This window comes from Taudactylus pleione, unplaced genomic scaffold (genome assembly GCF_031769625.1).
Source record: "Taudactylus pleione unplaced genomic scaffold, aTauple2 ptg000332l, whole genome shotgun sequence".
NCBI classification, from domain to species: domain Eukaryota; kingdom Metazoa; phylum Chordata; class Amphibia; order Anura; family Myobatrachidae; genus Taudactylus; species Taudactylus pleione.
In genome coordinates this window covers 249,427-275,658 of record NW_028284733.1, presented here as the reverse complement: position 1 = coordinate 275,658, position 26,232 = coordinate 249,427, and the positions used below count along the sequence as shown (strand labels likewise).

Genomic DNA, 26,232 nt, shown 5'->3' with positions numbered 1-26,232 from the left:
GTGTATGGGGATAGGGGGCCATTCCGGGAGAGGAAGGTAAGTAGGAGATATCTGTGATACTAGTGTATGGGGACAGCGGGCCATTCCGGGAGAGGAAGGTAAGTAGGAGATATCTGTGATACTAGTGTTTGGGGACAGCGGGCCATTCCAGGAGAGGAAGGTAAGCAGGAGAGATCTGTGATACTAGTGTATGAGGACAGAGGGCCATTCCGGGAGAGGAAGGTAAGCAGGAGATATCTGTGATACTAGTGTATGGGGACAGCGGGCGATTCCGCCAGAGGAAGGTAAGCAGGAGATATTTGTGATGCTAGTGTATGGGGACAGCGGGCCATTCTGGGAGAGAAAGGTAAGCAGGAGATATCTGTGATACTAGTGTATGGGGACAGCGGGCCATTCTGGGAGAGGAAGGTGAGCAGGAGATATCTGTGATACTAGTGTATGGGGACAGCGGGCCATTCTGGGAGAGGAAGGTAAGCAGGAGATATCTGTGATACTAGTGTATGGGGACAGTGGCCATTCCGGGAGTGAAAGGTAAGCAAGAGATTTCTGCGATATCTCCTACATTACCTTTTTGCTGAATGCCTCTGGACACTTAATTTCTACAAAAGCAGGTGAAAATGTTAATTTTCACCTGCTTTTGTGGAAATTAGGTGATAATGACTAGACCCCAGTATAGCAATTTAGAACATTTAGACAGTATAGCTATTTAGAACATCCTATGCCATGTACAGTACATAGTTACTTTGCAATCCACTCAAATTAAAGTAGAAATTCACATAAACCTCATCGCTTTTATTTAGGCATTTTAAATAGGTTTGGCTGCACTTATAAACACTTGAATCTCTTTCTCTCTAATATGTTTCTGTGACAAAACAGTGAGTTTTTATCTTGTAAAAACTAAACGCACATGTGGAAATGTATCCGCACTTCACTGCATTCCCATTGATGTTAATGAAATAGAAAATTTCTATTTATAAGACAGATTATGCAATAAAATGCACAAATGTGTCCGACCTCATGGGGCACCACGATTTTTACTTTCACATCCCTTTATGTGTGCGCTTATCCTGCTTTAGAAACGCACCGAAAATGTCACATGGTGTATGACGAAACGCGTTAGCCGAGACACTTTTTTGATACAGCCCTGATACACTGTTGCAACGTTGCACCTGATTCAAGTTGTATTACCTTGTGATTCCGGCTTTCGCTGAACGGCACGCTCATCTTATCCGGCTAAAGCTTTCTCACACACTCCGGCTGAACACACAGGACTCTGGATCTTAGGGAATAAGGGGGCCCCCACAACGACATTCCAATCTTCTGTGAGTACACACAGAGACAACAGGTGAACGTGGTCTGATTACCAGAGATACACGATCTAATGGGGGGTACCCACTTAGCGATATACAAACGAGAGCACGATTGCGACATTGCAATCGTGCTGTCGTTTGTATAGCTAGTGATGTGCCTAGACTGAATGTTCACTCGTTCAGTCCCTGCACATGCAGAACCTGACGAGATCGTTTGGTTGACCTGCATGTACGGGCGATGTCGGATGTCGGAAGCGACCCGCGGGCACGCGCATCGCAGGTCGCTTCCGTCCAAAACATGTCCGATGCATCCTCGAATTGCAAGTGATTGCACGATAACGACATCGTTATCGTCTGGCGGGCTGGGTGGGGGCAGGGTGCCATCTCCCCCCGGGCCGGTACTATTTCAGTCCTGTAGGGCCTCCAGCTGTTTGCCGCCAAACGCTGCATGGATGCCTGCTGGCTGGAGACAGGCTTTTGCAGCCTGCCTCCCCAGCGGCCGTCCAAGGCCCCGCCCACTAAAACACCGGCAGCACCGCCCTCTCCCAACCTCCCGTCCACCCACAGTTCAGACATCACGGAGCGGTGCAGTGGAGTGGATGGAAGGCTTCACTAGCCCGGCCCTCACTGTGCGGCATAGCGTCTGGCGTCTCTGTGTGACGTCACCTACAACCAAGTACAAACAGGAGCTCAGCATCAGCTCCGTGGAGACTGCTCAACCATCTGGATGACTGATTCTTCCTGACTCCAGTGTCAGTCCTGCAGTGCTGCTGATTGGGGTGTCGATTCCTGGTGGCTGCTGCTACAACTTGGTATGCAATTACTTATAGAAATTATATTTTTGAAGCAGATACATATATTTTTGGACTGTGGTGTGTCTATGTATAATATATATATATATATATATAAATATATATACTTATATAGACACACACACACACAATAAATATATATAAATATATATATAATCATATATTTGTGGGCTGTGGTGTGTATATATGTGTGTGTATAGATATAACAATATACATCTTTATCTGCCTATATAGTTTAACCACCTGGTCACCTCAGTATCCGAAACCCCAAACCCCTCCCTCGCTCTGCTCCACCTTTTATCTGGATGGTCCCACTCCCTCTCTGCTGTCCTCCTCCTCCTCCACCCCGCCTCCTTCTCCGTCATGGCCATGTCCCGACCCCCACCCCATCACGGTTCCGTCCCAACACCCACCTTCCCCCCCATCGCTCCCATACTAACCCTGGAGGCCAATCTTCCTCTCCTTAGACTGTCCTGTCTCCCTCGCAGTGGGAGCCATTGGGGGTTGCACACTGATGTGCATGTATGTATAAATATATATATATGTATGTATATTTTTATAGGTATTCATATGCTGTATGTGTTTGTGTGCATATTTAAATGATGCGCTGCAGCCAATAAGATCTGGCTGTGTCTGTCAGTCCCCATTAAAAATCACAGAAGAGTGGCTGCACCATGGCTCGGTCACTTCCTCTCAGCTTCTGCCCTGCTTTGACGTCTCCCAGTTGCCTCTGCCCTTATCAGTTATTGTAAGGACAATCACTGGCGGCTCCCTGAGCAGAGCGGATGATGCTGTGATGGCAGGGTGACAACCGATAGGCCACATTGACACAGAGCCTGTTGGACCAATAGTTGTCTACCGCCAGAGCCTTAACTAGACTTATTGGTGCCCTGTGCCAGAGACAGCATTGCCGCCCACCCCCCATTTTTTAAATAGGGACATGAGATAGTGCACCTGAAAAAGGGCCATGGCCTCATCGGGAAGGGCTAGGGAAGAGATAGGGGTACTCCTGGGGCAACCAGGAGATGCTGGGGATCAAAGAAGAGGAAGCTACAAGTGAGAATGATAATAAACAGGAAAATTGACAGGCCCAAACAGCGCCCCCCTGCCCTGCAGTGCCCTGTGCCATGGCGCAGGTCGCACTACCCTAGTTACGGCCCTGTCTACAGCTGTCATATTCAGTGGGGATGGGAGACTCCTGTATCCCCCGTCTCTTGCCCCGGGCTCTGTGAAGCAGCCAAGACAAGGCTTTCTTGGACACTCTGCTTCTTTCACTTTGCCTGTGCAGAGAATTAGCACCAGCTGGCTCACCACAGTATAACGGCAACTTCAAAGACCAGGAGGACAGCTCGATCCTAACTCGGACTGAGGAATGTGTTACGCTCAGGGGCACATATTTGGGCAAGCTTTAAACATCCTCCACCACCCCCTCTCCACACACCGCTGTCAGTGGCTGAGATTTATGCGGCATCCTGGCATTCTAGTTGATGCCCTACAGAACCGTTGTGACATGTAAGTTTCACAACAGCTTTATGCGTGTGTATGTGGGAGGGTCTAAGCTGGACATAGGACCTCATTCAGAGCCGGTCGCACAAAGCGTGCGGCCGGGTCGGAATGAGGGGAGGACATCTTGAATTTTTAAGACGTCCTCCTTTGCGGTGGTATGGCTGTGGGTTAACTAGGGCAGGGTCTCCCTTGTCGTAAGCCCCGGAGAGCTTTCGGCTCTGTCAGAGCCGGAAGCTCTCCACTGACATCACTAGTGATGTCAGTGGGGCCGCCCCCAAACGGTAGGCGTTCCCATGGGAACGCCACCGTTTGGGCTGCCACCCCCCTGGCCCGCCTTCCAAACGGGGCAAGCTGTCAATCAACATCGACAGCTCGCCCCCTTTGGATTGAGACCCGCTACGACCGGCGCTGTCGGTCGTAGCGGGTCTCACGCATACACACGACGGCGCCGGCGCCGTCGTGCGCATGCTCTGTGGGGGCCATCGACCTGGTCCGAGTGCATCGGCGCTAACGACCAGGTCTGAATGACCCCCAAAATCCCCTGTTAAATGGCTTGTGCTTTTCAATGTGGCATAGTATGTATCGGGGTCACTATAATGTGGAATGTGTATCGGGGAGGCACTACAATAATGAGTATTGGGGCACTATGATGTGGCATAAGGAGTATCAGGGGCACGGCAATGTGGTATAATGTGTACTTGGAGGACTACAATGTGTATCAGTGGGCACTATAATGTGGAATGTGTATCGGGGAGGCACTACAATTTGCCATTGTGTATTGGGGGCACTACGATGTGGCATATTGTGTTTTGGGGCACTACAATATGGCATAATGAGTGTTTTTTTTCTAGCAAACCTGGGGCCACTCACTTGGGTTTGCCCCCCAGCCTGAAAGTTGCCAGCCAGCCCCTGGTTATCGTGCAATCGCTTGTTTAAATCGCTAAATGGATAACCCTCATAAGTGTGGCTGTTATTTATGCCTGGTTGACTGGCAGTTTTCGGCTCTCGCATTGCCTTGAGACCGTGTATTATGCACCAAGTGGGTGGGCAACTGAATCTCTGAGAATACCATGACTGGTTACTCTGCATCATTTACAAATTTCTTGCTCAGAACCGTACACGATACATTATAGCCAGCGGCCTATTTAAGTAACATTGAAACCAAGCACTGTGTGTGTGTGCAAATATACCCGTACATGGGAGAAGTCAGACGATTTTTTGCCGGATCATTTCTGATTAGTTGCATCTCTATAAGAGGCTTCTTTCTCTTGGATTAAATACAAAAGCAGATACTTTGTGCGTTCATTTATAAATGGACTCGAGGGATCTGCAACATTTTTTCACTTTTCTGCCGCACTGTTTCATTGTGATATTTTATTAGCTGATAATATGTTTATTTTCATTTTTATTTAAGTTTATTTATTAATGTGATTATGGATTATTTTTAAATATATATTTTTATTGACACACTTATTTTAGTATGTTCATAGGATAACATACGTTATTCCAATTTTATTTAATATATCTGTCTCAATTGGTTTAACATATTATATATCATATGTATGATTATACTTTATCTGGGGTGAGACTACATATAGGGGTAGCGCATACTTTCGTCCATTTATATTGTTTTTCAATCTCAAACCTACATAGTTTGTTTAGTTTTTGCTGTAACCCTACATTACCCGTATACGACTGTAAATAGGGACTGGCGCCGGGATTTATTGTTTTTTAATATTGCACCTAAAATGCAGATGGTTTAGGGGGCACATAAAACAAGGGAGCAGGAGAGTCTCTCTGAAGATTGCTCCCTGGAAGCACGGTGGAACGTGTCGTAGTGGTGCAAATCACATCACCAAATAAACCGACCTCAGTGAACAATGACTGATGGAAGATTTACACATGTGTCCCAGCTGTACTGTTTCACAAGTGGCGACACATGTAGGGCATCGACTTTTGACATGCTGGACCACCATCTCTTCCATTTCTTTTCCTTTGACTAGCGAACACACAAGGGCAGGTGCGCTACCACCCATTCACCACTTGAACGGAACATACCTCCAAAACTGCAGGCATGACAAAGCCCTCAAATCTGGACTGTCCCGCCAATCGGCACAGTTGGGAGATATGGGCATGTCAGCAGCAAATGGGTGCCATGCACAACTGCCATGTTGTGCACAGCATTGAAATAGGGATGGGCATCAGTTAGCAACCATTAATGGTTTGTCACCGATGACCAATGGTTTTGCTAGCGATGGCGGAGGTCAGATGTTTCTTCCCCAGAGGTCTGATGGTGACAATGTTTTTTTTTCCCATCGCGCGGAGCTTAGCCCCACCCCTCAGCATGTCCTGATTACATGCACCCTCACTTTCTGATTGGTCCGCCACATTCACGTGTCCCACGGTAGTGATGCCAATCGATGGTTCAAACTATCGAAGGTGAACCATATGTTGGCCATCCCTGACTGGCTGGGCATGGCAACAATCCTTGGCAGCGGCGTGGTACAAAGATTGAAAATCAATGGGTCGACACCAGATGGTCGACATGATGCAACAGGTACAAAAGGTCAATAGCGCAGAAGGTCAACAGTGTCAAAAGGTTGACAGGTTTAAATGGTCGCAAAAAACAATGTTCGACATATTTTTTTGTCATTTAACCCTACTCCTAACCCTAACCTTCTCCTTAGTCCCTAACCCTGACCTTCTCCCTAGTGCCTAACCCTAACCATCTCCCTAGTGCCTAACCCTAACCCTCCCACTAGTGCTTTACCCTAACCCTCCAAGTGCCTAACCCTAACCCTCCCACTAGTGCCTTACCCTAACCCTCCAAGTGCCTAACCCTAACCCTCCCACTAGTGCCTTACCCTAACCCTCCAAGTGCCTAACTCTAACCCTCCCACTAGTGCCTTACCCTAACCCTCCAAGTGCCTAACCCTAACCCTCCCACTAGTGCCTTACCCTAACCCTCCAAGTGCCTAACCCTAACCCTCCCACTAGTGCCTTACCCTAACCCTCCAAGTGCCTAACCCTAACCCTCCCACTAGTGCCTTACCCTAACCCTCCAAGTGCCTAACCCTAACCCTTATAAATTTAAAAAAAACATAAAAACACATGTCGACCATTTTTTATGGTGACTATACAGTATATGTGTAGATCATTTGACCCTATCGACATTTTTACCTTGTCAACCATCTGTACTGTCAATCTTTTGTACCTGTCGACTTATTGCATGTTGACCATCTGGTGTCGACCCATTGACTGTCAAACTTTACATTGTCAATCTTCTATCTCAGGGGTGGTGAACCTTTTTTCTGGCAAGGGCCATTTTGATTTATATATAACATTATTCGCGGGCCCGGTGCAGGCCACGCCCCCTCTGTGTGATGTCACACGGGGGCGTGGCCACAATCACCGGTGAGTACAGCAATGTCCGGAGCATCCTGAGGATGCTCTGGGGAGCAGTAAGGTCAGCGGTGTGACCTTCTGAAGCGTCCTAAGGATGCTCCAGGCGGCACTGCTGCATAGATTCTGGCTGCAGGGTGCCATCCTAGGCACCCTGCTAGCCAGATGAGACTAGCAGAAAAAAGCTCAGAGGTCCAGACCAAATGATTCTGAGGGCCTTATACGGCCCCCGGGCCTGAGGTTCCCCATCCCTGTTCTATCCGGATACCCCTTACTGTGTGATGTTGTTGGGAAGTATGTTTTACACATCACCTCGCCCACTTGATGATCCAAATTATGTAATCGAGCCTCCCCCACACCTTCTCCTTGAATGGAGGTATGGAAATTGGTTTAGATGAAGAGGGGAATGCAATAGCCTGCGACTTGCAGCCATCGGCGAAGCCCCGGCGACTGTGCGTGATGTTTTAAAGTGGCAATCATTTAAAAGGCAAAACCAAAGTCTCCCTGAGAAGCACTGACCATACGAAGATAGACGGTTAAAACAGGAAAAGGGGGAGCAGCCATAAAAAAAACTGGCGCACAGGCGCTGTAACCTATAGCAACCTGCTATTATTTCCTAAACCGCACTAGAGAAATGCTATGACTCAGATGTTATGCTGTGCAGTAAAACACCTCTGCACACAGTGCACCAGTGTGTGTAAATTTCCCCCACTGAGAGACAGACAGAGAGTGGAAGGAGACAAGCATAAAAGCCAGAGAATAATCAATTCCGATCGAGGCAGCGTAACACGCCGGAGAATGTATGCGCGTGAGGCCATTTTTTTGCCTCCCTGCAATCTGTCATTAACATGCGATAAGCCGGCCTGTCCCCGGCCTTCTGCAGAGGGAGAGACACGGCACGCACGGCTGTTTTTAGTAAACAAGAGAGATTAGACGCTATGGCGCGGCTGTGATAGCTGTAAGGATGCTGTGTGAGCCTGTGGAGCAGGGAACGGGGCACAATCATGTGTATAATACGGGAGGTGGAGCTGTTATCGGTAATGGAAGCTGAGTCTATCGCGGAGTTCGTGCCGGATTCTGTGTGCAGGAGGGATAAATTGAGATTAACAATGACTGCTGCTCACACAGACAGCAAAGCTGGTATCTGACAACACATAGAGGATGAGAAATGACTGCACAGAAAGCTGTGTATTCATGGGAAGTGAATGGCGCGGTGTAACGGGTGGGGACATACAATGGGATCACAGTGGAGGGCTTACAGCTCGGCTTACCGGCCTTCTGGATCTGAAGATCTTAATAGCCCTATTCAGTGTCTGCTGAAGAGAAAACTGCAGAGTACAGTGACCGCAGAGAATAGCACGTTTATAAAAGGCCCTTTCCCCAACAAGCACAGACTGGCACTGGAACAGGCTCTGCTGTGTAGGAGACTGAAGGATGCCTAGGCCTGCAGCAGAGGGAGGGCACGGGAAAGGACCCCAGTGATGGGGTTTGACTTAACCCACCAGGACACTTTTCCCCCCATATGGGGATCTTTTCGTCCCCAATCCTGTGCAGGGCGACAGAGGGTGCCGGCCCTGAACCCAACCTCTCAGGAGGGCCGTTTAAGAGGAAGCATAGAGACAGCGAGGGTCCATTCACAGGAGCAAAGCAGCCACCTATCCATTCCCAGCAATGAGACCTGTTGATGCGTTTTGTTTACCGACAGCTTCTTCAGAGTCTGTGGCAGGAAAGCACTACAGATAGCCTCCCTCATTCTGCGGCAGAGCACCCCAGTGAGAAGGGGGTAGTGCGCAGTGCCAGGGTGGGAGCGCGTCAGGACATGTGGAGCAAGTACAGAGGGGCAGGGATAGGAGCAGGGGTAGTGGTGCTTCTCCGTCTTTATACCATTGATGGTGGAGGCGTAGTGGTGCCCCCTCAGTGGTGCAGTGTGTTTTGCCATCATTCAAGTGACTCAAATCGAGATGCAGCAATGACCCTTTTCGCCATACTCACGTCCGTTTGTTTACTTACACTCTTTGGGTAATGCCCAGGGGGAGAGGGGTATTTAGTCGCTTGAAAATTCATGGCTGAAGAGGAGGAGTAGCAAGTGCGGGAGGGGCAAATGCCCTCAGACCACTACTGATGCTACATATGAGAGCCAGGTGGTCATGTTACCCTCAGGGCTACAAAGAAGCTACGTAACAAGTACCGGCTGAGCTCAGCTGCTCAATATTGGTGACTGCTTCTATGCACCTGCCCTAAATAACGTACTTACGTGGACTGGTGCTGCCAGAGGGGTGAGGGGCCAGAGCCTCTACCCTGACTGTACCCTTTTACAGTTTGCAGGGCACCCAAGAGACACCCTGCTACCTAGAAAGACACGGTCATCAGATGTGCCCAGTGCCGATCTTCCTCTTCCCCGATGCAGTTCAGTGGTGACTTACATACGCTATGGGTGGGTGGTACTAGTCCAGGGTAACCTTGCGTCCTGCTAGGGCCCAAAGAGCTACAGTCATTGCGTCTAGATAAAGTGTTATGTGGTGAGGCGTGAAGATGCCATGGAATATGTTGCAATTACAAAGTAGACTTTTGCAGTGGTGCAAAGTTCCAGCCATATATAATATCTCCGGTATGTTCCTCCACACATACACGTGGCATAATAAATAATTGCTGGAAACTAATGATGGGAGTTTAAGAAGCTCATTTATCAATATGTAAAAAAAGACTATTGTCAGCTGCATTTGTAATGCTTCACCCAATATATCAAAGGGTTTACTATCAGCAACAGCACCGCTATCAGCGGTCGTTCCCCTAGCCGGCGTTATGCTATACCGACTTTTGTCGACAAAGGCTTCCCCAGTCTATATAGCGAGCATGGTAATACGTGTGCTGTTATGGCCATGTCAGGATAGAGTTCTCAGTAGATGGTGTCAGTTCCTGCAGTCAACCCCTGAAAACTTTCCATTTTCAGAGCTTGATGAATGAGCGTCACCCACGTCAGATCAGGCCAATAGTGACGAACGGGCTTGTTACATAATGGCCCCTGTGTGAGAAAGTCACTCTATAAAACTTGATAGAACCCTGAAGACATGTTTGTGGCTATAAACTTGAAGGAGGGACTAGTACCAACCCGAGTTCCAGCATGTGGAACTGATAATCAGAATGACAGGCTTCGGGCACAGCAAAATCTGCGTGTTTTGCAGACCACCCATTAAAAATCTGAATTATTCTTATTAGAGTTGGCGCAATGATATGGTATAAACCAACTGTGACAAAAGAAGAATATGAAAGCAAAGAACAACCTGGATTTTTTTTTTTCCGGCTAAGGAAGATGACCCCTCATGTTTATAAGTCGGGATTTCTTGTACTTTAATCATCGCAGAAGAGTTATCTCTTGCTTGCTGAGATGATAAAGCGGTCGCAGCATCGTGTGAGCAAGAATAAGCCCCTTTGTGTCTTTTTCGACAAAGACTGACGCTCCAGCATCAGGCAATGACTGACCTGTGTACAGTCTGCATAGTGATCCTGACGCTCCAGCATCAGGCAGTGACTGACCTGTGTACAGTCTGCATAGTGATCCTGACGCTCCAGCATCAGGCAGTGACTGACCTGTGTACAGTCTGCATAGTGATCCTCGTCCGCCAGAGCAGTTTCCGAAAGGAAATGCAATGAAAGTGTTAATAAATAATACCTACAGTATGCAGTGTCTTAAAATAAATGGGAAAGCCTCCTGTCTTCTTGGCCTACATCTAGCTGGCTCTCCCAACTTCCTGGCACTCCTCTTGCTCCATACATCAACGTCAGCGGCCTGGGATGATGTATACCTTTAATGCATTACACTAATACATCAAGAAAGCGATGGCTCGCTGATAATGTATGAATATAATGCATCACACTGCTGCTGTCTGTCTCCTGATGTATGGTTTCAGCAGCCCTCTGTCTATGCTGGGGGATGACTAGGTATGAGAGCCTTTCTATACTGCCGCTCTTCCATTAATGTACTCGGCTCATCTATATGTGTCTCTAACAGCAACTACGCCAGTCCAAGCTCCCAGCATCTACCGGCGTTATTACAGTGCTTTACCGATCAGCCGTCATCCGTCACTGCCCAGCTACAGCTAATCTCAGCACAAACATCACCCTGCGAGAACTAGTGTACACGTTACACCTCCCATCGAAACCACTGACCAACTCCATCTAGAATGTACAAAGCCCAGTACATGCAGTAAGCCAGATGTACTTATTGTACTGCTTACATATTTTGTGTACTGCTAATATCCCCTACTAGATGGGATCACAGCTGCAATCAGCCAGCAACTTGCTCTAAATCCAAACATATTGTATTACACCACAATATCCGGTATTAATCCAGAAAACAGATGTGGAAACAATATGCCAGAGATTTACACTATTCAAACGTAATCAGGATGGCGAAATAAATGTACATTTACAGCTCAGAATTAAAAGTTATAACTTCTCCTGTACTTTGACTTTTACATCTGAACAACATTACCCACCAGATATAATATTACAACTCTATTACACTCTATACAGACATAGGACATTACACCCCCAACATTACCTGACCACTGGCCATAATCATAATACACATCTATTATACTGTATATAGATATAGGACATTACACCCCCAACATGACCTGACCACTGTACATGATCATACTACACATCTATTACACTGTATACAGACATAGGACACTACACCCCCAACATGACCTGACCACTGTACATGTCCATAATACACATCTATTACACTGTATACAAACATAGGACACTACACCCCAACATGTCCTGACCACTGTACATGATCATAATACACATCTATTACACTGTATACAGACATAGGACACTACACCCCCAACATGACCTGACCACTGTACATGATCATACTACACATCTATTACACTCTATACAGACATAGGACACTACACCCCCAACATGACCTGACCACTATACATGATCATAATACACATCTATTACACTGTATACAGACATAGGACACTACACCCCCAACATGACCTGACCACTGTACATGATCATACTACACATCTATTACACTCTATACAGACATAGGACACTACACCCCCAACATGTCCTGACCACTGTACATGATCATAATACAATTCTATTACACCTTATACAGACATAGGACACTACACCCCCAACATGACCTGACCACTGTACATGATCATAATACAATTCTATTACACTCTATACAGACATAGGACACTACACCCCCAACATGACCTGATCACTGTACATGACCATAATACACATCTATGACACTGTATACAGACATAGGACACTACACCCCCAACATGACCTGACCACTGTATATGATCATAATACACATCTATTACACTGTATACAGACATAGGACACTACACCCCCAACATGACCTGACCACTGTACAAGACCATAATACACATCTATTACACTGTATACAGACATAGGACACTACACCCACAACATGACCTGACCACTGTACATGACCATAATACACATCTATTACACTGTATACAGACATAGGACACTACACCCACAACATGACCTGACCACTGTACATGATCATAATACACATCTATTACACTCTATACAGACATAGGACACTACACCCCCAACATGATCTGACCACTGTACATGACCATAATACACATCTATTACACTGTATACAGACATAGGACACTACACCCCCAACATGACCTGACCACTGTACATGATCATAATACAACAACTCTGTTACACTGTAATATATGTATGCCATATATATACATAGTGCATGACCATAACAGTTATATTACAATTAATCAGTTAAATATCTGACACATTTTAACCTACAGTGTACAAAATACAGTGTAACAACATTTAGAAGAAATCAGTCCTGCAACTGAAACAAGAGAATAAGCACTGGCAGCTTTTTAATAAAAATCAAAACACAGATACAGTATACTGTCACTGACAAAACAGACACAGGGACAAAATAGTAAAGTCCCAGTGTTGATTATCAGCTACACTGTCTGTGCCTGTGCTATTACTATATCAGCTACACTGCCTGTGCCTGTGCTGTTACTATATCAGCTACACTGTCTGTACCTGTGATGTTACTATATCAGCTACACTGCCTGTGCCTGTGCTGTTACTATATCAGCTACACTGTCTGTGCCAGTGCTATTACTGTATCAGCTACACTGTCTGTGCCTGTGCTATTATTATATCAGCTACACTGTCTGTGCCTGTGCTGTTACTATATCAGCTACACTGTCTGTGCCTGTGGTGTTACTATATCAGCTACACTGTCTGTGCCAGTGCTATTACTATATCAGCTACACTGCCTGTGCCTGTGCTATTACTATAACAGCTACACTGTCTGTGCCTGTGCTATTACTATATCAGCTACACTGTCTGTGCCAGTGCTATTACTATATCAGCTACACTGCCTGTGCCTGTGCTATTACTATATCAGCTACACTGTCTGTGCCTGTGCTATTACTATATCAGCTACACTGCCTGTGCCTGTGCTGTTACTATATCAGCTACACTGTCTGTGCCTGTGGTGTTACTAAATCAGCTACACTGTGCCTGTGCTGTTACTATAACAGCTACACTGTCTGTGCCTGTGCTGTTACTATATCATCTACACTGTCTGTGCCTGTGCTGTTACTATATCAGCTACACTGTCTGTGCCTGTGCTGTTACTATATCAGCTACACTGTGCCTGTGCTGTTACTATATCAGCTACACTGTCTTTGCCTGTGCTGTTACTATATCAGCTACACTGTCTGTGCCTGTGCTGCTACTATATCAACTACACTGTCTGTCCTGTGCTGTTACTATATCAGCTACACTGTCTGTGCCTGTGCATTTACTATATCAGCTACACTGTCTGTGCCTGTGCTATTACTACATCATCTACACTGTCTGTGCCTGTGCTATTACTATATCATCTACACTGTCTGTGCCTGTGCTGTTACTATATCAGCTACACTGTCTGTGCCTGTGCTGTTACTATATCAGCTACACTGTCTGTGCCTGTGCTGTTACTATATCAGCTACACTGTCTGTGCCTGTGCTGTTACTATATCAGCTAGACTGCCTGTGCCTGTGCTATTACTATATCAGCTACACTGCCTGTGCTGTTACTATATCAGCCACACTGTCTGTGCCTGTACTGTTACTATATCAGCTACACTGCCTGTGCCTGTGCTGTTACTATATCAGCTACACTGCCTGTGCCTGTGCTGTTACTATATCGCTACACTGTCTGTGCCTGTGCTGTTACTATATCATCTACACTGTCTGTGCCTGTGCTGTTACTATATCAGCTACACTGTCTGTGCCTGTGCTGTTACTATATCAGCTACACTGTCTGTGTCTGTGCTGTTACTATATCATCTACACTGTCTGTGCCTGTGTTGTTATTATATCAGCTACACTGTCTGTGCCTGTGTTGTTACTATATCAGCTACACTGTCTGTGCCTGTGTTGTTACTATATCATCTACACTGTCTGTGCCTGTGTTGTTACTATATCAGCTACACTGTCTGTGCCTGTGCTGTTACTATAACAGCTACACTGTCTGTGCCTGTGCTGCTACTATATCAGCTACACTGTTTGTGCCTGTGTTGTTACTATATCAGCTACACTGCCTGTGCCCGTGCTGTTACTATATCAGCTACACTGCCTGTGCCTGTGCTGTTACTATATCAGCCACACTGTCTGTGCCTGTACTGTTACTATATCAGCTACACTGCCTGTGCCTGTGCTGTTACTATATCGCTACACTGTCTGTGCCTGTGCTGTTACTATATCAGCTACACTGTCTGTGCCTGTGCTGTTACTATATCAGCTACACTGTCGTGCCTGTGCTGTTACTATATCAGCTACACTGTCTGTGCCTGTGCTGTTACTATATCATCTACACTGTCTGTGCCTGTGTTGTTACTATATCAGCTACACTGTCTGTGCCTGTGTTGTTACTATATCAGCTACACTGTCTGTGCCTGTGTTGTTACTATATCAGCTACACTGTTTGTGCCTGTGTTGTTACTATAGCAGCTACACTGTCTGTGCCTGTGCTGTTACTATATCAGCTACACTGTCTGTGCCTGTGCTGTAACTATATCAGCTACACTGTCTGTGACTGTGCTATTACTATATAATCTACACTGTCTGTGCCTGTGCTATTACTATATCAGCTACACTGTCTGTGCCTGTGCTATTACTCTGGATATTTATGCTACTATTGATGAATTGATTGCATTGTGAGTTCTGTAAAACTGCTGTTGTACTCTTATCTATTACGTCTACACATAGCGAATGTCCAGCAGCTATTCTCTACCTCCGCATTCAGAGAATAATATTGTCATCAATTATACATTGGCTGTCACGGCCTATTAAAGCCAGTTATAAAAGTGTTTGTGCTGCTAGCCATTTAATGACAGTAAGGTGTATTCTGTGTGTACGTATACTGTGAGCTCTGTAGTGTCTGCAGGTAAACTTAGTTTCTGAGAATAAATGTACACTGTAATGTACCCACATGAAATGCCAAGCCAATGTTTTCTGGGCCTGACTCAAGGATGATCGGCAATGCAGCCTCAGTCAGTGGTTCTGGGAGTATACTAATGCTAATCTCAGCCTTCCCGTGGTGCTCCACTATACGATGGAGTGTACAACGATGAGATGCCCTTTTTCAGGCTGTGCATTTGCGATGGAGATTGTAACCACATCAACATTGGTTGCACAATGGGCATTTGCAGTAGCCTAGGGTCTACTCTAGCTACTCTCCTCTAATCCAACTAAACTTGACCTCTGAAGCATTGGATTAGCATTTAAGAATGCAGCAGCATTCTCAGACATGCCCATTACACTCCTCTGACACGCCCATTACTAATCTGACACGCCCATTACACTCCTCTGACACACCCATTACTCTGGCACGCCCATTACACTCCTCTGACACACCCATTACACTCCTCTGACACACCCATTACACTCCCCAACACGCCCCTGACATCCCCTTTTTTGCGATCAGTTAAGGTCGCCTCCCAGTCTCCACCCCGATACGCACAGGAATCGCAAAACCCCATTTCAAGTGTTTATGATACAATACGGAATAGCGAATGATATCGTACACATTGGTCCGAACGTACGCAGTAAGGGATTTCTAGACTTGCGTAGGCGAAGCAGCGAAACCATCGCTCGACTACATACATATCGCCACTATATCTGGTACCCGCGGAGCGAGTACACGGATCACCTTACCTCTCAGCTGCTTCCAGGTGACGGTCGGCTCAGGCTTTCCCACCGCGAGACACATGAGGTTGACGTTGCTGCCCTCGTTGACGGTGATACTGGAGGAGATGTTGACTATTCTGGCTGGCACTGGGAAAAAGAGAGAAAGATACGATATATATATATACATTTAAGGGTATATTTACTAAAGTGCAAGAAATGTTGCCCATAGGAACCAATCAGATTCTACTTATCATTTATCTAACACCTTCTAGAGAATAATAGCTGGTATCTGATTGGTTCCTATGGGCAACATCTCCACTTCTAAAAACCCATACCTTAGTAACTATACCTCTTAGAGTTGGTGGTACATCTTGTTGTTTGCGTGAGAGGCACAATTATGTACTGCGCAGGAGCACAAAATTTGCATTTCATAGACTGTATCACTCCCAGAGCCATAGCAAGGCGCTAGGCTGCCCTGGTGCCACTCCAGGCACGACCCAGCGAGCTGCAAAAGGTTACTATTGAGGCAGCAACTGGTTAGCCCCATTGCATCCTGGGATCGTCTCACACACCCTTATTTACAGCCCTCTGTCCCTTACTGCAAACCATGGGCCTCATTCAGACCCACTCGCAAGCGGCTGTCCGCTCGCAAGTGGGTCGATGGTGTGCACTGCGCATGCGCACGACGGAGGGAGCTCCGTCGTGCGCATGCGCCAGACGCGACGAGCGAAGGACTTTCCTTCGCTCGTTGTGTTTGATCAAAGGGGGCGTGCTGTCGATGTTGATTGACAGCACGCCCCCTTTGGTGGGCGTGCCGGGGGCGTGCCTGCCAGACGGAGGCGTTCCCAAGGGAACGCCTACCGTCAGAAGCCGGCCCCACTGACATCACTAGTGATGTCAGTGGGAGTGTTTTTGGCTCTGATAGGGCCAAAATCACTCCAGGGCTTGTGGTCGAAAACCCCGACCACAGGCTTCTGGTCGCACTCGCGATGGTCGCGATGGTCAAGACCATCGCGACCATCATCCTGCACGCTCGTATGTGCTGTGGGTGGTGACCCACAGCTATACGAGAGTCCAGGAGGATGCTCCATTTTTATGGAGGATGGCCCTCATTCAGAGCGAGCGCTCTGCTCAGAGCGTCCGGCTCTGAATGAGGGCCCATATCTCTATGCTATTGTTAGGTGTAAGTATCCACACTGGTTATACCTGGTATAAATACTACTGCTATTAAGTTAGAAGCATTTTGAAATACGTCAGGTGGAACATGCTCTATTTTACGCAAATGCTCCGAGCACTTAATGAGACCCATGAGGTGTAAGTACTGTTGAATGCCCCACTTACTATCTACTCACTTGGCAAATGGTCGTCCATCTAAATCACAGGTTCTCAAACTCGGTCCTCAGGGCCCCAAACAGTGCATGTTTTCCAGGTGTCCTCACAGAACCGCAAGTGAAATAATTAGCTTTACCTGTGAATCTTTTAAAATGTGTCAGTGAGTAGTGAATACACCTGTGCTCCTGCTGGGTGACCTGGAAAACGTGGACCTGTGTGGGGTCCTGAGGACCGAGTTTGAGAACCTCTGGTCTAGATTGTGGGACATACTGTTTGCATCTAACAGGTCTATAACTGTCCATTTGATGAATCCCACATTAAATATATTACACTAAGAAAAAAGTTGACAATAAAGAACAAAAAACAGGCACTGTAGCAATGCCAACAAGAATCCACTCCTGGCATCCAAATGTTTTGGGGGTACTCTTTATAGATCCTTTTCACCCTGACAAAGCAAACAAAGGGCCTCATTCAGAGTTGTGCGCTAATGCTATCCCATACGCAGATGCCAGGAGATGTATTGAGATGCTCATCTGCGTGCAAAGATACAGCATCGATCGCAGATGCTTCGATGTTAGCAGCTCTAAGTAACTGTATGGTTGCAGAAAATGTCAAGATCGCAGACGCAGGATGCGACACGTCCCTTTTACAGTTGCGACTGGCCTGCGTTTTTAGCCGACACTCCACGTTACCTCCCCCAAATGCTCCCTGTCTGTCAATCACACTGCAAACACGTAATCGCTGCGAGTGACTAAGCTAATGTACCTCGACACATGCGCCATGTGACACAGACGCATGCGCAGACGGACGACAATCGCTCGACTCCGAAAACATCGGCACTGCATACAGCTCTGAACCAGGTCCTCGGTGGGACATTTCTCAAAACTTCTAAAAAGAACAAGTAAAGACTTTCCCCCTAGCAACCAATCCGATTGTAGCTATTAACAAATTAATTTGTACATTCTATAAAATTATATCTAGGGGGTATATTTACTAAAGTGGAGATGTTGCCCATAGCAACCAATCAGATTCTAATTAACATCTAACTAGAACCTTCTAAAAGATAATAGCTAGAATCTGATTGGTTGCTATGGGCAACATCTCCACTTCTAAAAACTCTCACTTTAGTAAATTTACCCCTAGCGGTAAGTGAGTTTTAGAAGAGATGTTGTCCATAGCAACCAATCAGATTCTACTTAACATTTAACTAGCACCTTCTAGAAGATAATAGCTAGAATCTGATTGGTTGCTATGGGCAACATTTCTTCTAAAACTAATTTCTAAAAACTCTCACTTTAGTAAATATACCCCTAGAATCTCATTGGCTGGTATGAGAAACAACTCTACATTTTCGTTTTCGAAGGTTTAATGAATCTCCCTCTAAAATAACTGGTAATGTTCCATGTCTTAAAACCTAACAATCTCATTTGATTCCAAAGAAAGTTAATATCAGATTTTCCTTTTGTTATTTTATACTTTCTATATATTATTGGACATCTCTAATTTGTATGTAGAGAAACAATGAAACAGTAATTATTTTTTTACTTATTAGTTTTTTTTAATTGCATTGCTAATAGAAAAATATCCTACATATTATTAATAACAGTATTTTACTTTTATTTCAGCTTTGTACCTTTCTGCGCCGTGATAAACGACGAAACTTTGCTTTCTTTTTTGAAAAATGTTCCTAACAGATCCGCGCCCGTACTATGTTACTTTTATTGCTCCTCTCATATATTGCATAATAAATGGATTATAAAATATATATAGAAGACAAAAAACAACACACAAAACAGCAGGCTATTTCAGCAGATGAAGCTTTAGGGCTGTAAAAATGTTTCGTTCCAGAGCTCAAACCGTTTTAGTCTAGACTGCCCCCCCCCCCCCCCCACCTTTCTGCAGTATGTTTGATTGGACCATATTAAAAACGAGAGGTATAAAAAGGACCGTTATCAAGCTTCCGCAAGGGGTTAATGGTTCATCCTGCCACGTTCCTTTGGTCTGTCCGGCAAGAAAAGAGTTAACTGTTACAACAGCATATTCTCAGCCGCAGGGCGCACTCTGAATGGGGGGTTATCATCGCAGTCGCCTGTCTCTGCGGTGAGCGGCTTCTCAGGACTGTATTAGGAATACAGTAACTATCCCCATTGGAGACATAATTGCTCCGGTAATGAGATCTCTAGCTCCCCTCCTCTTCCCCTTGCTATTCCCTCAGCACTTACACTTTGGGCCTGTGGCTGTGATAGAAGCCTGGTGACGTCATGCTCTCGGCTGGGAGGCCATTAGGAGACGTTTAATCCTGTACCGACTTTGGGTCTGCTAGAGTCTACCTAGCACATGGGCGTCCTTTAACCCCATCAGTGCTCAGGACTTTCTCACTCCCGTGTTTAGCTCATTTTTCCGATGTTCACGCTCCAACATCAGTATCACTGGTTTTTACACCATACCCGCGCAGTTTATGCCTACTGTAAGCTTTTGCATTTTCAGGAAAAAAAGCATCAGACTTTTTGGTCCTTCTAACACGTCAAATGTAAATGTGACCACATTGTCTAAAAAAAAAAAAAAAGTTCTTTCTAAAATTGCATTCGTGTTTTACACTGTAATGCCGAATTGCAATTCTGCGTCTAATTACGCAACCGCTATACCTGACACACATCTCTGTTTGTGCGCTAAGCCGCCTCCCTGAGTGTCACCGCCCAGGAACGTACCCTACATTTTCGAAACATTTCCGAGACCGTGCATCCGCCGTGCTCCTCAATTGCAACCGTAACTCTGTGCGCACGGAATATGGACGCAAGCCCAGACGCAAAAAATGGCTCCACTGTGCCCGAAATCTTTACTACGTCCAACCGTGCGTCCAACTATATGTGCTGAGATTTTTATAGCAATTCAGTGAATTAGCAGCTAGTTATAGAGTACGGTGGACAGTTCTGCGTTAATAGAGAACTATCGAAGATCAGGTTGTGAATAAGGGTGTGGGGTCCAACCTTTGTTGAGGAGGGAAGGCTGCCTGGGCTCCGAGTTGGATCCATCTCTCTTCTTTGTTTTATTTACACTAGGGGTGTGCACCGGCCACTTTTCGTGTTTTGTGTTTTGGTTTTGGATCTGGATCTTTCTTCGTGTTTTGGATCTGGATTGGTTTTGCCAAAACCACCCTTCCGTGTTTTGGGTTCTGGGTTTTGTGTTTTGGATCTGTATTTTTTTGAAAAAAAGCATAAAAACAGCTAAAATCACAGAATTTGTAGGTTTTTCTGCTCCTATGCTATTATTAACCTCAATAACCTTAATTTCCACTCATTTCCAGTCTATTCTGAACACCTCACACCTCACAATAGTGTTTTTATGTCCAAAAGGTTGCACCGAGGTAGCTGGATGACTATGCTAAGCGACACGAGTGGGCGGCACAAACACGTGACCCATCTAGGAGTGACACTGCAGTGGCAGGCAGGATGGCAGTTAGAAAAACTAGGCCCCAAACTGTACATAATGCAAAGAAAAAAAGAGGTGCAAGATGGAATTGTCCTTGGGCCCTCCCACCCACCCTTATGTTGTATAAACAGGACATGCACACTTTAACAAATCAATCATTTCAGCGCCAGGGTCTGCCACACAACTGTGGCTGAAATGATTGGTTCGTTTGGGCCCCCACAAAACAAGCTGGCAATTAATGTGTCCCTGCACAAACTGGCTCTACGGAGGCAAGATGTCATCCTCATCCTCCTCATCCACCGATTCCTCACCCTCTTCAGTGTGTACATCCTCATCCTCACAAAGTATTAACTCGTCCCCACTTGAATCCACCACCACAGGTCCCTCTGTACCTTCTGGAGGCTGGTCTCCCTGGAAGAGCTGATAATTCATTTTGATGAACATCATCTTCTCCACATTCTGTGGAAGCAACCTCCTACGCCTTTCGCTGACAAGGTTCCCGGCTGCACTAAACACTCTTTCGGAGTACACACTGGAGGGGGGGCAACTCAGGTAAAATAGAGCCAGTTTGTACAGGGGCCTCCAAATTGCCTCTTTTTCCTGCCAGTACAGGTATGGACTGTCTGACATGCCTACTTGGATGCTGTCACCGATGTAATCCTCCACCATTCTGTCAATGGTGACAGTATCATATGCAGTGACAGTAGACATGTCAGAAATTGTTGCCAGGTCCTTCAGTCCGGACCAGATGTCCAAACTTGGTCCTGCCTGCCCTGCATCACCGCCAGCGGGTTGCTTAGGATACCTAAGTTTTTTCCTGGCAGCCCCAGTTGCGGGAGAAAATGAAGAAGGAGCCGTTGACGTGTCACGTTCCGCTTCAGCTGACAGTGTGTTCACCAGCAGGTCTTTGCACCTCTGCAGGCTTGTGTCGGCCGGAAAGAGAGACACCACATAGGCTTTAAACCTAGGATCGAGCACGGTGGCCAAAATGTAGTGGTCTGATTTCAACAGATTGACCACCCTGGAATCCTGGCAAAGCGAATGAAGGGCTTCATCCACAAGTCCCACATGCCGAGCGGAATCGCTCCGTCTTAGCTCCTCCTTCACTTTCTCCAGCTGCTTCTGCAAAAGCCTGATGAGGGGAATGACCTGACTCAAGCTGGCAGTGTCTGAACTGACTTCACGTGTGGCAAGTTCGAAGGGCTGAAGAACCTTGCACAACACGGAAATCATTCTCCACTGCGCTTGAGTCAGGTGCATACCCCCTCCTTTGCCTATGTCATAGGTGGATGTATAGGCTTGTATGGCCTTTTGCTGCTCCTCCATCCTCTGAAGCATATAGAGGGTTGAGTTCCACCGCGTCACAACCTCTTGCTTCAGGTGATGGCGGGGCAGGTTCAAGAGTGTTTGCTGGCGCTCCAGTCTTCGGCACGCAGTCGCTGAATGGCGAAAGTGGCCAGAAATTTTTCGGGCCACCCAAAGCGTCTCCTGCACGCCCCTGTCGCTTTTCAGAAAATTCTGCACCACCAAGTTTATTGTGTGAGCAAAACATGGGACGTGCTGGAATTTGCCCAGATGTAATGCCCGCACAATATTGGTGGCGTTGTCAGATATCACAAATCCCCAGGAGAGTCTAAGTGGGGTAAGCCACTGGGCGATGATTTCCCTCAGTTTCTCTAAGAGGTTGTCGGCGGTGTGCCTCTTACTGAAACCGGTGATACACAGCGTAGCCTGCCTTGTAACGAGCTGGCGTTTCTGAGATGCTGCTACTGGTGACGCTGCTGCTGTTGCTGCGTAAGGTGATACATCTACCCAGTGGGCTGTCACAGTCATATAGTCCTTAGTCTGCCCTGTTCCACTTGTCCACATGTCCGTGGTTAAGTGGACATTGTGTACAACGGCATTTTTCAGGACACTGAGGACACTTTTTCTGACGTTTCTGTACAGTCTCGGTATCGCCTGCCTAGTGAAGTGGAATCTAGACGGGATTTGGAACCGGGGACACACTACCTCCATCAATTGTCTAAATCCCACTGCACTAATGGCGGATACCGGACGCACGTCTAACACCAACATAGCAGTCAAGGCCTCAGTTATACGTTTTGCTTCAGGATGACTGCTGTCGTACTTCATCCTCCTCGCTAAGGACTGTTGGAGGGTCAATTGTTTAGTAAAAGTAGTGGTGTTCCTACTTCCTCTCTGGGATGATGAACGACTCCCAGCAGCAGCAACAGCAGCAGCGGCAGCAGTAGGCGTAGCAATGCAGGATCCTCCAGAGGAATCCCGGATAGGAGAGTCAGTCATGCCAGTGACATGGCCTGCAGGACTACTTCCGATCCTGACTAAGGAGGAAATTGACGAGGAGGGAGTTGATGGTGTGGTTTGCAGGCGCTTGGATACAACAGGACAACGGGATTTAGGTGTCCCTGGACTGCTTACGGTCTTAGCCAAAGTTTCTGAACTTGACAGTAACTTTTTATGAACGCGCTGCAGGTGCCGTATAAGGGAGGATGTTCCTAGGTGGTTGACGTCCCTACCCCTACTTATTTCACCTTTACATATGGTACATATGGCAAGACAGTTGTTGTCCGGATTTGGATAGAAATATTGCCAGACCAAAGAGGTGGAATGTTTGGTCTTCTGCCCAGGCATGACCGTGATGGGCTTTTTCATCCCACGGACAACAACTGTCTCCCCCGGAGCCTGATTTAAACAAACCACATCACCATCAGAATCCTCCTCGCCAACTTCCTCCTCAGCGCCAGCTACACCAGTATCCTCATCCTGTTGTACTTCAACAGTGACATCTTCAATTTGCATATCAGCAAGTGGACTGTGGGTGCTCCTTTCAGCACTTGCAGGGGGCGTGCAAATGGTGGAAAGAGCCACCTCTTCCCGTCCAGTGCTGGGAAGGTCAGGCATCGCAACCACCACCACACTTGGACTCTCCTTGGGGATTTGTGATATCTTCTTAGAAAGCACAGTTCTTCGCTGTGCTTTTGCCAGCTTAACTCTTTTGATTTTTTTAGTGGGAGGAGGGCTTCCATCGTCATGTGAAGCTGAACCACTAGTCATGAACATACTAGGGATCGACCTTAGCCGTTCCTTGCCACTCCGTGTCGTAAATGGCATATTGGCAAGTTTACGTTTCTCTTCAGCTGATTTAAATGTCTTTTTCAAGGTCATTTTCCTGAACTTTGCCATTTGGGATTGTATGTGCCCTCTACTATGACATTGGGCATCGGCCTTGGCAGACGACGTTGATGGCATGTTATCGTCTATGTCATGACTAGTGGCAGCAGCTTCAGCACTAGGAGGAAGTGGTTCTTGATCTTTCTCTATTTTATTTTTATCGGAGAAAGTTTGGTCCTCCATTTATGTTATATCGATTTGATATATACGTGCGGCTAAACACAGAAAATAATTTTTTTTTTGGTTTGGACTGGAGTGTACTTTGTGGGTTACAGCACCCTTTAACGGTCAAGCCAGCCGGCCCTTTACTTATGACACAGGCGCACTCTTGGCACTACTTTGTTGATGCACGTGCGGCTACTGCGCACACAATTCACAAACACAGAAAATAATTTTTTTTTGGTTTGGACTGGAGTGTACTTTCGGGGGTTACAGCACCCTTAACGGTCAAGCCAGCCGGCCCTTTACTTATGATACAGGCGCACGCTTGGCACTACTTTGTTGATGCACGTGCGGCTACTGCGCACACAATTCACAAACACAGAAAATAATTTTTTTTTGGTTTGGACTGGAGTGTACTTTCGGGGGTTACAGCACCCTTTAACGGTCAAGCCAGCCGGCCCTTTACTTATGACACAGGCGCACGCTTGGCACTACTTTGTTGATGCACGTGCGGCTACTGCGCACACAATTCACAAACACAGAAAATAATTTTTTTTTGGTTTGGACTGGAGTGTACTTTCGGGGGTTACAGCACCCTTTAACGGTCAAGCCAGCCGGCCCTTTACTTATGACACGGGCGCACGCTTGGCACTACTTTGTTGATGCACGTGCGGCTACTGCGCACACAATTCACAAACACAGAAAATAATTTTTTTTTGGTTTGGACTGGAGTGTACTTTCGGGGGTTACAGCACCCTTTAACGGTCAAGCCAGCCGGCCCTTTACTTATGACACAGGCGCACGCTTGGCACTACTTTGTTGATGCACGTGCGGCTACTGCGCACACAATTCACAAACACAGAAAATAATTTTTTTTGGGTTTGGACTGGAGTGTACTTTCGGGGGTTACAGCACCCTTTAACGGTCAAGCCAGCCGGCCCTTTACTTATGACACAGGCGCACGCTTGGCACTACTTTGTTGATGCACGTGCGGCTACTGCGCACACAATTCACAAACACAGAAAATAATTTTTTTTTTGGTTTGGACTGGAGTGTACTTTCGGGGGTTACAGCACCCTTTAACGGTCAAGCCAGCCGGCCCTTTACTTATGACACAGGCGCACGCTTGGCACTACTTTGTTGATGCACGTGCGGCTACTGCGCACACAATTCACAAACACAGAAAATAATTTTTTTTTTGGTTTGGACTGGAGTGTACTTAGGGGGTTACAGCACCCTTTAACGGTCAAGCCAGCCGGCCCTTTACTTATGACACAGGCGCACGCTTGGCACTACTTTGTTGATGCACGTGCGGCTACTGCGCACACAATTCACAAACACAGAAAATAATTTTTTTTGGGTTTGGACTGGAGTGTACTTTCGGGGGTTACAGCACCCTTTAACGGTCAAGCCAGCCGGCCCTTTACTTATGACACAGGCGCACGCTTGGCACTACTTTGTTGATGCACGTGCGGCTACTGCGCACACAATTCACAAACACAGAAAATAATTTTTTTTTGGTTTGGACTGGAGTGTACTTTCGGGGGTTACAGCACCCTTTAACGGTCAAGCCAGCCGGCCCTTTACTTATGACACAGGCGCACGCTTGGCACTACTTTGTTGATGCACGTGCGGCTACTGCGCACACAATTCACAAACACAGAAAATAATTTTTTTTTGGTTTGGACTGGAGTGTACTTTCGGGGGTTACAGCACCCTTTAACGGTCAAGCCAGCCGGCCCTTTACTTATGACACAGGCGCACGCTTGGCACTACTTTGTTGATGCACGTGCGGCTACTGCGCACACAATTCACAAACACAGAAAATAATTTTTTTTTTGGTTTGGACTGGAGTG

General features: G+C 46.6%; 1 protein-coding gene across 1 annotated transcript in view; it reads right to left on the bottom strand.

Annotated features, from left to right (window-relative positions):
- Positions 1 to 26,232, bottom strand: part of IGLON5 (IgLON family member 5) — a 145,336-nt gene that overhangs the window by 65,966 nt on the left and 53,138 nt on the right. Inside the window, exon 3 of the mRNA XM_088443607.1 lies at positions 16,289 to 16,408. Coding sequence (XP_088299733.1) covers positions 16,289 to 16,408 — 120 coding nt within the window. The remainder of the gene's footprint in view (positions 1 to 16,288; positions 16,409 to 26,232) is intronic.